The 12,188-nt window shown below is 34.1% G+C and overlaps 1 protein-coding gene across 7 annotated transcripts; it reads right to left on the bottom strand.

The window, feature by feature from the left end:
* Nucleotides 1-128: 128 nt before the first annotated feature.
* LOC110626512 (kinesin-like protein KIN-7E) lies at nt 129-8,077 on the bottom strand. 7 transcript variants are annotated; one of them, XM_021772444.2, is made up of 15 exons: nt 7,590-8,077; nt 7,196-7,406; nt 6,211-6,494; nt 5,421-5,510; nt 5,235-5,335; nt 5,006-5,119; nt 4,842-4,923; nt 4,703-4,770; nt 4,525-4,590; nt 4,303-4,427; nt 3,332-3,668; nt 2,682-2,786; nt 1,693-2,592; nt 1,296-1,615; nt 129-642 (listed from the first exon to the last, which is right to left on the bottom strand). In XM_021772444.2, the coding sequence occupies exons 3-15, from the start codon at nt 6,380-6,382 to the stop codon at nt 321-323; spliced, it is 2,802 nt and encodes a 933-aa protein (XP_021628136.1). In that variant the 5' UTR covers nt 6,383-6,494; nt 7,196-7,406; nt 7,590-8,077; the 3' UTR covers nt 129-320. The 7 variants fall into 7 exon arrangements, with proteins under 7 accessions (XP_021628136.1, XP_043818001.1, XP_021628137.1 ...); XM_043962066.1 differs by having other exon boundaries at nt 6,211-6,445; XM_021772445.2 differs by having other exon boundaries at nt 7,206-7,406.
* Nucleotides 8,078-12,188: the final 4,111 nt, after the last annotated feature.

Genomic DNA, 12,188 nt, shown 5'->3' with positions numbered 1-12,188 from the left:
AAGTTTAGAAAATAGAACCAGTCGATACTTTTCATTAAAAAAAAAATGAAGGAAAATAAAATATAAGAACAGGTGACAAAAAAGAAAAAAAAAGAAAAAAAAAAAAAGAGCTACCTACATGAACAATATGCGCAAAGCCAGAGTTCAACTTTGGACATGATACAAGCTATAATTTTTTACAACTCTTAACAATCACAGGATCATTCTTTTTTTTTTTTTTTTTCCTGGGGGATCATGTAAAGAATGCTATATGGGCTAACCCACTTCAACAAATCAGCCGCTCTAGTAGTATACATTTGCCAGTTACCACAAAGAATGATCTATAGAAGAGTTGATTTGCTGTATGTCCAGCCCAAGGACCTCCTCCTTGTGTTTGGGGGTGTGAAGCTAAGCCCGAACATTTCCTTGAGACCTTGCCCCTGTTCTACAAACCTCACCAGCTTTCCAACTATGGCTGCACTCTCCATGATGTGGTTAATATCCTTCGCGGTGCTCCACAAGCGGTTAGCCAACTGTAGCCTCCTGCGTTTTGAGTTCAACCCTATACCCCACTTCAGGTATATTCTCTTTCTTTCTTCTTCTGATAACCTCTTTCTCATCAGCTTGCTCAGCATTCCTCTCTCCTTGTGTAGGGCTTTGACACTATCAATCAGATTAAGATATCAGGTGAGTTGAGGGATTTATAATTGGACACAATCAAAGAGAAAATATGCCTGCTTAAAAAATCCATGGTGCAAGAAATGGATATAATTTACTGAACAACTTGAAAGTTTTTCAACTGGATTTAGAAAATGAATTCAAAACCATTTGAACTTTTTTACTGCAACCCTTCAAATCTCATCCATATCACATCTCTTCTCACCCTCATTTTCTTCTTCCGTAACCAAATACTGTAACTATCCACAAATTATGGAGGCCATTTGCAGCTGTGGGAGAAAATAGAGAAGCAAAAATGGAAAAACTGTAAATAACCCTATGGAAAACATATTTGGATTCAGCATGACAAGGTTGGTTCAAATTTACAAGAGAGAGAATTTTGCCACTTTTGATTTGCCTATTTTTGCTCTCTCACTTTTTTCTCCTCCTGGTTCATCATCTAAGCTTGTCAGCAGACAATGGAGGAGATCTTTAGAAAACGAAAAAGAAATGTAGGAAATTTAAATGGATGAATGCATTACGTGAAAAGGATGAATGCATTACGTGAAAAACGTTTTCAAAGTCTGCAAGATTCATGAAAACATACATTTTCAGGGGAGAGAGAGAGAGAGAGAAAGAGAGAGAGAAGAGAAGAGAACCTTGTTGCAAATGTGAATGTCTGACCACCTCCCACAGAATGATCCCCTTGAGAAAGTGTTTCCTTGAGGAAGGAAAGTCTCCTAAGCTCCACTTCCATGTACACCGAATCTGTTGGATCACCTTTAAAGAGCAGGAAAAAGTAAGTTCTATGAATCAAGGAAACGTTGCAAGTTTGCCAAAGTTCAAATATCTCTCTCCGCTTCCTCTCAAATGCCAATGGCCAATCACTAGAATTTTCTAATGCTTCATGCATGGGTTCCAATCCCACATCCTTTGCATTCTTCTCCAATGTATGAGCTGTTTGGTCTGTCTCCCAAACCTAGCATGTGGAAATCAAGCAATGTCATAAAAGAAATTTCTGAGACTGACTGACCAAAAATGGTTATGAACCCTCACCTGACTATCAACTAGTTGCTTCTCATACTCCTGCTTGGCCATCTCCTGCAGTCCTTCAACAAAATCTTGGATGCTAGGTATATCCCCATCTGCTGAAGTTTTTATGCTCTGTGATCTTAAATCATCTGTGTAGGCACTGCCAAGAGAAGACTCTGAATCATTTCTTGATAACGTTGCAGTGTCAGCACCATAATTTAGTGGAGGAAACTTCCTTCGGACACTGTCTGGTCTCCCAGAAAAGCTTTTCTCAAAACCATTTGGAGGGGTGCTCCCAATTTGTTCTGCCTTCCCAAAGTAGGGAGAAGAGCCAGTCATGAGATTCTCGTTACTATTCCAGCTCCTTGTTAAGTTCATAGTCCTGGAACTTGACATATTAGTTTCCGATGATTGTGGAGATGTTTCCTCAGGATCAGGATTGACAAGAGCATCTATGGTACTTTGTACGTCATGCAGTCTATGCTCCAACATGTCATATGTGAAACCATTTTGAATGTGACTCACTTCTCTATGTCCATTTGCTGGAGTTGATAGTTGCTGCTCTGCTGCAGGACCATCCCCAAACATCGTCAAAGTTAATGTTCCTTCATTTTCACCGTTTGATGTGGAATGGAGTTCAAAATTGCCATCTCTTCTTGCCTCATCCATTTCAATACATTGAACTTCCTTGCAGTAGTCATCAGTACATTCTGCAGGTCCAATAGCAGTATCCTCCAGACTCTGACAGGAATTGGATCTAACAATCTTCTTTCCAATAGACATCAATGAAGAATCATCAGACACAAAATGGTCATCAGTACTATCCTGTAGGTGGTAGGGCTCCTCCATGTTGCTTCCACTGTCTCCATATTCATCTTCCCATGTACGCCCTGCTTGCTGATTAAGATGAGGGCCAATCACAGCCTGATTTGCCAATATAAAGCAAGAGTTAACAGTTGAAGAAGAATTGTCTACATTACTTAAAAGTCCAAATAAATAGGCAGTAAATATACCCCATTTCTTGAAGTTTGATCCTGTCCAATCATTCGCAGCAAATCCTCAATCCGGGATTCAGCAAGATCCCTTTGCTTGGTCAACTCTCTAATCTCCTTCTCCATCTGCATGGTAGAAATTCACGTAATCAACGTAAAAATCTACACTGTTTCATAAGCTCAAATCATACAGCAGGGTGAAAAAATGACAAGGCTAGCCATTCACTCAGCAAATTACAATAAAGCTGGACAAAGCAATCATACATATTATGAAAACTGCATTTTTCTCCTGTCTTCATTTAAAATCCCAACTTGATGTTTGCCAATTTGGTTTTTTTGTCAGGCTGTATAATTTTAGCTCCACGGTTGTGGCTTACCTAAAAAGTGGGTGCAAAATATCTATACTAGCTGCTAAACATGACACAAAAAATGACAGAACTACAAATGTGTGTATCATCCAGGAAGACCAACTTTTGATAAAAACCCATCACATAATGCCTATAAAGAAAGTATCAATGCCTTATACATTGAGAATTAATTGGAACCAATTAAAAGTTAGAAAAGAAAATAAATGGCCAACTATAACATAGAAAGTTCTCTAAAATTGTCTATGAAAATATATAAGCATGTGTACAATTATTTGCAAATGAGTTTCAAACGCAAATAGTTACCTTTTGAATTTGAAGATCTTTCTTTCTAAGTAATGTTGCGTAATCACTGGTTGAGGTAGCAGGGGCAGGACTTCTCAACTCACTCTCCAATCTAGCCAACTCTCTTTGCAAATGCTTAACCAGTGCCTTATCTGACATAACTACATTGACCTGTGCCTTCGTAGTAACTTCTTTTGCACAACAAGCAAACAAAAGAGTGTTTCTAGTTTGCTCAACATGCGAGCGAGCAGGACTCAGTGTGCAGATAATGGCAGTTCTAGCATTACCACCCAAAGCAGGCTGCAGTAACCGTGTCAGCTTAGAATCTCTATAATTGATGTGCCCATGTCTCCCTTTGCTGAATCCAGTATAAAACCAAGTTGATGAGATAAATAAGGTGCAATCCTCTCATTTTATAGTGTTTCAATTATGGACAGCAGCAAAGAAATACTTGCAGAGGGAGAAGGTGACAGAGGAAGGCAGCTCATCATCATTATTAGTATAGATAGTAGTAAATAAATTGTTTTGAGCATTACCCATCTCATATCACTTAGCAGTACAGCTCCCAATGAAGATCAATTTGGCAGCATTTGTGTGTCAATTGTGGTTATAAGGCCTTAAAATATTTGCACTAATCACAATAACTATATGACCTTCCTATATTTATTACAATCTGTGTCACACTGCAATGTTAAGCATTGTAATAGGCAACACGCAAGAATCATCTAGCTTCCCGTTGATAGGAATTTAATGAAATCCTGAAGTTGATAAATTTCAATAAAATGAACACAATGCTGCGAGCAACTGCCTTTTGTCAATGGTAGTTGCTAAATTAAAACAGTGTTGTTTAGAGGGCATCAGCTGTGTTCAAAAAAATCTAAAATGCAGCTGAAGCAAGTAAACTGCCTTATACAATACATCATGTATTATAAAAATTGCAGGGACTAATCGCAATTTACAAAGTTACCCCAAAAATGGAAGAAACAATCAACCTTAGCTTGCGAATAACAGTTCCCAGAGTCAGTAAACTACGGTTTATGTGGCATCCTTCTTTCAATCTTGCCCCAGAAGATAATGCCTGAGATGCACGCTCACTTCCTGCCAAATCAACAAAATTCTGCACAAAAGACATGTTACCTTGGCTTCCCTACTATTATCAATAAACCATCTCTTCATTATTTTTGAAATGAAAATAAAAAAGAAATGATCTATACCACAGTTGCTGAAAGAGTTGTAGAGTTTTCTTTGCCTATGAATTCACGAGCAGAACTTTCAATTGTCTGAGATAATAAATAAGAGAAGGGGTTAACATCAGAAACTCCAACCAATTAAGCAAAGCAGATGCTTGCTAGCAAGTAAAGCTACAACAGAAGTGGAGAGGAACTGGCGTACCAATCTAAGAATTTGATGAGATCTAGAGCTTTTCTCATTCAGGGTGGTCTCACCAATCTGTCTTTGAGCTGGAAGGATGCAATGAAATAATTATATACACACACCAAAAAACAATGGCAGGCATAGTGCAATACTTTACCTTCACAAACAGAAAGCAGCTCCTTTAGATGGCTCCAGTCCTTCAGTGTTTCCTCTGTAACTTTCTCAATGATGGTCCCTTTCTAAACAAGGCAAGAAAACTTTAGAGCAACTTGTCAACTCATCTGCTAAAAAATGAAGAGGATGGGGGAGGAAGACTTTCACCTCTGGATCATCCAGTAATCTAAGTGGAGTAGAATCCATGCTAAGGAGATCCCTAATAGCTTCATTGTATATCTCAATTGCTGACAACTTCAAAACAAATGCTCTCTCTTCATGCTGCAACAATAACATTAAGGCAAGAATTTCAACATCAACTACATTTATAAACAAAAACAATGATTGGAAAACTGAGAAGGGAACTAAACAATACTAAATTAGAAAGTTTTATTACCCTATGCATATAGTCAAAAATATCTGCTACTGTATACTCAGTTACCCCCATCATGGTGTATGTCTTTCCACTGCTTGTCTGCCCGTATGCAAAAATGCTTGCTGGAAAAAACAAATGGAGGTGAAAAACATCTACATTTCTTGGCAAGTAATGTGAAAGGCAGCAAGAAAGTCGAGTTATACTTACAGTTAATACCCCTGACAACTGAAAGAGCCACTTCCTGTACTCCTTCCTCATACACTTGCCTTGTAGAGTAGTCACTCCGAAATACTTTGTCTATTTCCAGAACAAGGGCAAGAAAAAGAGATCAAATATTTTAACCAGAAAAAGCTTAAAAAAAGAAAAAAGAACTGCTTTTGAAAAGCTGGTTAAGAGTTCTTAGTCCTGTGACTTAATCCAAAGTTTGAAAGTTAATCCAGCAGCTGAAGGTATAGTTCAATGCACATGTATACAGATCAAATTCGTAAGAAATAATGCTATTTGCACAAAGTAAGCGCAAGTAGTCCTGTATTTTCAGTGTGCTATGACATCTGACAGCAGACTGCATCTGTTCATCCTACAGTAGGAGTAAGCAAACAGTTGGCGGTGATTTTCAGGTTACCGTGGGTTATACTACATATATTCAGAAAGTAACGCATTAATAAGTTGCAGGATGGTAAAAGGGTAGCAAGTTGCCATTGTGGTGACTATGATCGGAGTTCCCTATTTTTGAGAGTCCCAGATTTGTCTAAGCAAAGCATTACAGAAATATACGAAATATAACCTCCAACCAAGCATATCATATCCAGAACGAATACAGAAATATTTAAATGTTTGCATAACACCAGTAAATTTTTACCAGAATATAGAGAATTGCTCAAAGGATCTACTAGATACTCATAGGATTGCACCTTAAGTTAAGACCCAATCCTTGACGGTATTTTGGTAGCATTATTTCAAATTTTACACTGAAAAATATTTTAAAGCACGTCCTTACCAAAAGTATAGGCAGATGGAAATGTGGAGCCTTCACGAAGGGTGTTTCGATACAAGATGGTGGTGTCATTGATGCATTCCCAGTCTGCAACTTCATTTGCTGCAATCTCCTTCTCATTCAAAGGCCTCAACCTCAGCAAAACAAGAATATTCTCCTCACGAGCACTTTGCATCTTCTCCTTCTTTGGCAGCTCACTCCCTCAGGTTGACTCTGTTTCTCATATTCCACGTTCGGTCTTCTCAAACCCACCAACAATTAGACGAGAATTATCATAATTTCAAATTCTGAGAACGAAAATCAAACACTTAAGAGTCAAAATACTAATATTTCCTCCTGCTTTCCTAAAATATAAGGCAGATTTAGATATTAAAGGCAAGGCTATTGAATTTGGCTAAAGATAGAAAGTCCATTGCTGCTCTGGCAGTATCGGCAACTATAAGTTAATCATGGTTATCACCCAACTAATACCAAAGATAAGCAACCAATGAAATGCTAATTATGGGTCATATCAACCCAAAATAATTACTTTCAATCGCGAAAACGGAATAATAACGGGAAAGCTAACGACAAATAAAAACTCGAAACTGCAGCAGGTGAGCTACAAATCGTGTGTAATAATCCAAAATTCCAAATCATACAAAAAAGACACCAACTAAAATTGGAAAAAATGAAAGAATTAATCATGGGTAATCATGATTGGAAAGTCCTTGATTAAAACCAAAAGCCCATATCACATTTCTTTTTCTTCCTTCAACAATTATCAATTGCAATGTCATAGCAGAAAGCTTTTTCACCTACCATGCTTGAAAACCAAGCAAGAGAAATCCCGTATGAGCTTGCATTAACACATGAAGCTCGTGCCTTCGCTAGGACATGGTCCCGCTCTCGTACCCACATCTCTCTCCCTCTCAGACAAACCATAAATGCATATACACTCATGTATCAATGTGTATATATATACGGAAAAATTTAGAGAAAAAAATACCGCCAAATACCGTGTCATTGTCAGAAGACAGTCGACACAGTTCATCAATTCACTGCAGACAAGGTAATTCTGAATATCGACTGTATTCTCCTTCCTCCAGTGAAAAACGCTGTCGTTTTCCCACTTTCTCTGAGTACTCTCTGATCTGAACTGAACGGGCTGAAAGGGATATATACTTCAACCTCAATCTTTCTGCCTCAAATCTCGAGCTCTGCAACTCATGAAAAAGCCAAAATTAAAAAATAATTATTATATTATTACTAAAAATAGCATTTAACAACAATGTTCGTCGGTTAAATCCCCAATTGCATGCATTTAGCCGTTGCCTTTCTGAAGAAAAGAAAAAAACAGCAACTATATTCATTAAATTACAAAATAGAAATAGAAATCTCACTGATCAATTCCAAAGCAAAGCTAATTTCTCCTCATCACTTCAAATGTATTATTTTTCTCAAGAAAAGGGGGGGAAAAAGCAGAGAAGACATGAAATGAAGCTGAACTGTAAACGTAGATTTGAAGAGAAATGGAGAGAAAACCTTTACTTTACGCGTCGAATAAAGCTCAGGGAAAGAATACGAAGAAGATAACGCGAGTAAAAGCAAAGGGCAAAAACGGAAAAATAAAAAGGGAAACTGATGGAACAGTAAAAATCGGCGATATTTCACTCACCACGATCTCACCCTCTCTCTCCCGCTCTACCAAACTTCATAAACACAAAACTAAATTCAAAGAGAAACAGGGAGAGAAGAAGAGAAAGAGAGGAGCGTTTGGTTCAAAGGAAAATGATGTTATTTTCTTTCCACTCTGTGTTTGTCTTTCTCTCTCTCTGGTTTTCCTCTCTAATACAAGAGCGTAGTGATGAGCAAATCTGGTGCAGCGTCAACGTCGATGAAAGTCCCTCAATTCTTTTCATTTTTCTTCTTTCTGTCTATATTACGATATTGCCCTTCGCTTTTGCTTTTTGCTTGGAAAGCTGGAAGAGAAGTCACGTGCGATTGAGCAACTGGTTGGTTTCATCGCGCCACGTGGGAGTTGTGATTGTGTAAGGTAATGTAATCCGTTGTCCAATTGGTTTGGACCTTGGACCCACTGCTTTGATCGTTTGAGTTTTAGATGAACGGTTAAGATTGGACCATTAAATTTGGGGAGTATATTCGTTCTCCTAATTGTTGGTATGAGTACAAATTTCTTTTTATTGGTATTATGATTTTTTTTATAAATTAAGGGAAACTTAAAAAAAAAAAAGGAGGAATACGAAAATTGAAATAAATTGAATGTTTGATACAGCAATTGTCTGAACAGTAGATGGAACTCCTTCCATCCAAATATTATCTTCCATGGTGGAAAGTCCAAGCTTAGCGAGAGCATGAGCTAAACTATTTGCATTCCTTTTAACATGCTGAAAGGAGATATACTGGAAATTAAGCCTTAACTCAACAGCATCAGCAATAAACAAATCTTGATACTCTTGATACTTAGCAGCTATAGGTCCACACAAATTCAACAGTAAATTTTAATGTGAAAATAAATAAAATTATAAAAAAAATATTTTTCTCTTTAAAAATATAAAAATATTAATTAATAATTACATTTTATTTATTACATCAATATTTTTTAACAGTAAAAAATTATTTTTATTATAAATATAATGTAATAATATAAATATTATTTTAATATAAATTAAATTATAAATTTTAAAATGAAAGATAGATAATCATATAATATTTTTTATATATATTTTTTAAATTATATATTAGTTATTTAAAATATCTTATATTTTTCTAAAAAGAATGTCAGTCATTTTTGTATTATTCAATTTAATCAGTCTTTATTAAAATAAAATTAGATAGTATATTAGGAGAAATTTAAATTTACAGAATAATCATTATATTATTTTTTTTATGTATTGTGTATCTATTTCTTAAAATTATTTATATGATAAACAATTAAATATGAAAGAAATTTTATTTTTATTTTTGTAATTTGGAACAGTATATTTTAAATAATAAAACTTATATACTTTATCAAATGATTAAAAATATAAATTATCCACACAATCGAAAAGAAATAGTGCTACTGCCGAATGAGAAAGATGTATGGGAGGAAGAAGAATAGCAGAGTTGACGGAACAAGGAAAAGAAATACTAGTTGGGAAGGGGGAACCATGGGATGGTGATGGACAAGAATAAGAGATGGATATGAGTCACTTAGTCATTCTCATTACTCTAGGAAGTCCTAGAAAACAGAGTAGATAAGGTTGGTTGGTAATAAGATAACCATTTTAACACTTAAATAAGCAAAATTTTAAGTAAAATGATTTTATGTTTAGGGAAAATTTTTCAATAAATGATATATATTTTGAAATTATTAATTATATTTGAGATCATCTTTAAAACATTTAAGATTTTATTTTGGTATAGGGGTGAAAAAAAAAGTTAATACTTTGCTTTGATTTTTTGTTATAGCTAATTTTTTTAAATTTTAATTTAATTTTAAAATTTAATATTAATTATAGTTAGGGCTCGAATAAAAGACTACCAAGTCTAATGTGCCTTTTGAATAATGGTGAAAATATATTTTTTATTTATAGATTCTACTGTTTATAACTATAATCTTACCATAATCATGAATTGAATTTTCAAATTCCTCTCATTTCTTTTTTTTTTTTTCTACCCATTATCAATGCATAAAAAGCCTTCAGAGTTAGAGAATAAAATAAATATTAATTTCTTCTTTATCCATTATACAATCATCGAGAAAAGAATTTGCCAAATTTGCTCTTTTTTCTCCTTCCTACTTTACTATTATGTCTTTAAAATCATCTACTTGTCATGGTACTATCTCCACCATCATCACCATTTCTCTCATCCCTTCCTCCAAGTCATTCCCCAAACCCACAATTGCTCATATCCCAATCCATCTTCTTCTCATTTTACTAATTTCAAATAGAGATAAAAATCTAAATTCTAGATGTAACCTGCTTATACTATCACCATCTTCTTTTATAAACCTAAACATACTCACACCATAATAAGTTTTTCCTTTAGTTTATACCGTCTGGCCCACCTCAATTTGAAACTTTAACTTTAACAAAAGCTTTGTATCATGACTAGGTTTCGATGGTGACCCACCTCAATTTGAAACTTTAACTTCAACAAAAGCTTTGTATCATGACTAGGTTTTGATGGTGACAAGGGAAGTGCTTCAATGGTTTGATGGTGACTACATAATTGCTCAATGGCTAGACTTTGATGGCTACAATGGAAGTGGTTTCTCGAGCACATTAAGATGGAGATTTGATGGCCACGATGTTGCAATAGGATCTCTTTCAATTACACTAAAGATAAGGTTGGGGTGGTGACAATGGATAACTTTCAATGGCTTCAAAAGATAGTTAGGCATAATTTTTATGACGACTTCAATTTAGAATAGGTTTCAGCACTAGGTCCAGATCAAGCATATATTAAGACTTTTTAAACATGATCCCCTGTGATTAACTTAAGTGGCAATTTTAATGTGCAAGTTCAACCATCAAAAACTAGGTTTAGTTGTCAACCCTAAAATTTAATAATATATCCCCTATGATTGGCTTAAGGTGAAAACTTTAAGATGTAAATTCAATGATCGAAACTAGATTTGATTGTCCAACTCTAGAATTTAATAAAGTGCAGAATTAAGATTTTACCTTTCTCAACGGCCTCCAACATAAACTAAAAAATACTCCATTCTAAATAAAACTCTAAATTGATCTCCCAACAATCATAAAAGTCACATGCATGCATCAAGCATAAAAATTAACCTCATTTAAAAGGATGTAAATCTAGAGTGAATGAAAAATATAACTGAAGATAAGGATATATATATATATATATATATATATATATATATATATATATATATATATATATATATTTCTTTATTTCCATGTAATATTTTACTTATTTTTTTAAATGGAAATTCACTTTAGATTACTGTATCGTTTACTATCCATTCTGTTATTTTATCTCTTATTGTTATCGGGTTAATACTTTTTGTTTTATATAATTTAAACCACTTAAAAAATTTAATGGTTTATAATTTATAACTAATCTAGATGTTCCTCTTTCAATTTCTGCATTTTTATTGATATAAAAAGCTGTACATGACCAAGTACTTCTTGATTTACTTATTAATTTTTTATCTTCAAGGCTTTTAATTTCTTTTTAAAAAAGTATTGTATTTCATATAATTATTTTGATTATATAGATGTATGGAAGAATATTTTTAGTATTCAAAACCCTACCAGTACTCACTCGTGGTTAATATATTTTGATCAACATAGTATTAAAAACAACCACCAGATTTTCCAATTGGTTTTTGAGATGGTGGCAATATAGAGGTATTACTAATAGTATATTTGACTCTCTTCCTATATCTTCTGCTACTACTGAGGATAATGATCCATATATTTCTTGACTGTGGTGTTTCTGGTGCTACATTTTTACTAGATTCTGACGTTTCTATTTTATTTAACTGCTCTTTTAGAGTTTGTAAGAATTCATTTTTATTTTTTAATTCCTTTTGACTTGAGCTAGATACTTGATATGGTTTAAAGATATGTGACTTTATTTTTTATTTTATTTCTTCTTTTTCTTCTATCTGTCTATTTTTTAAAAGATTTTCCATCTTTTTTAATTGAGTCCCAATGCATATTAGGCTTGCATTACTAAAATTATTTTATTGTATTATCTTTTTATCTGTATCATTTTCTTTAGCTATTTTATAAAGTGCACAGATTATTTCTTTATCTCCATATAATATTTTACTTATTATTTTAAGTGGAAATTCACTTTGGATTACAATATCATTTACTATCCATTTTGGTCTTTTATCTCTTACTGTTATCGGGTTAATGCTTTTTATTTTATATAATTTAAACCACTTAAAAAATTTTATTTCTTCGTTATTTTTAATATATTCAAAGTATTTTTCCTTTAATTTTTCAAAATTATTT

The sequence above is a fragment of the Manihot esculenta genome, chromosome 11 (assembly GCF_001659605.2).
Source record: "Manihot esculenta cultivar AM560-2 chromosome 11, M.esculenta_v8, whole genome shotgun sequence".
NCBI lineage: Eukaryota > Viridiplantae > Streptophyta > Magnoliopsida > Malpighiales > Euphorbiaceae > Manihot > Manihot esculenta.
The sequence above is the reverse complement of the archived record's forward strand: the minus strand, read 5'-3'. Positions and strand labels throughout refer to the sequence as shown.

What these genes read in the sequence shown, in the direction of transcription:
- LOC110626512 (XM_021772444.2), bottom strand. Translation starts at nt 6,382, where the DNA reads ATGCAAAGTGCTCGTGAGGAGAATATTCTTGTTTTGCTGAGGTTGAGG. An exon ending in TTTTTGACTATATGCATAGG is followed by an intron (nt 5,120 to 5,234) that starts GTAATAAAACTT and finishes TTATTGTTGCAG; the next exon opens with CATGAAGAGAGAGCATTTGT. An exon ending in GCTGCTTTCTGTTTGTGAAG is followed by an intron (nt 4,771 to 4,841) that starts GTAAAGTATTGC and finishes GCATCCTTCCAG; the next exon opens with CTCAAAGACAGATTGGTGAG.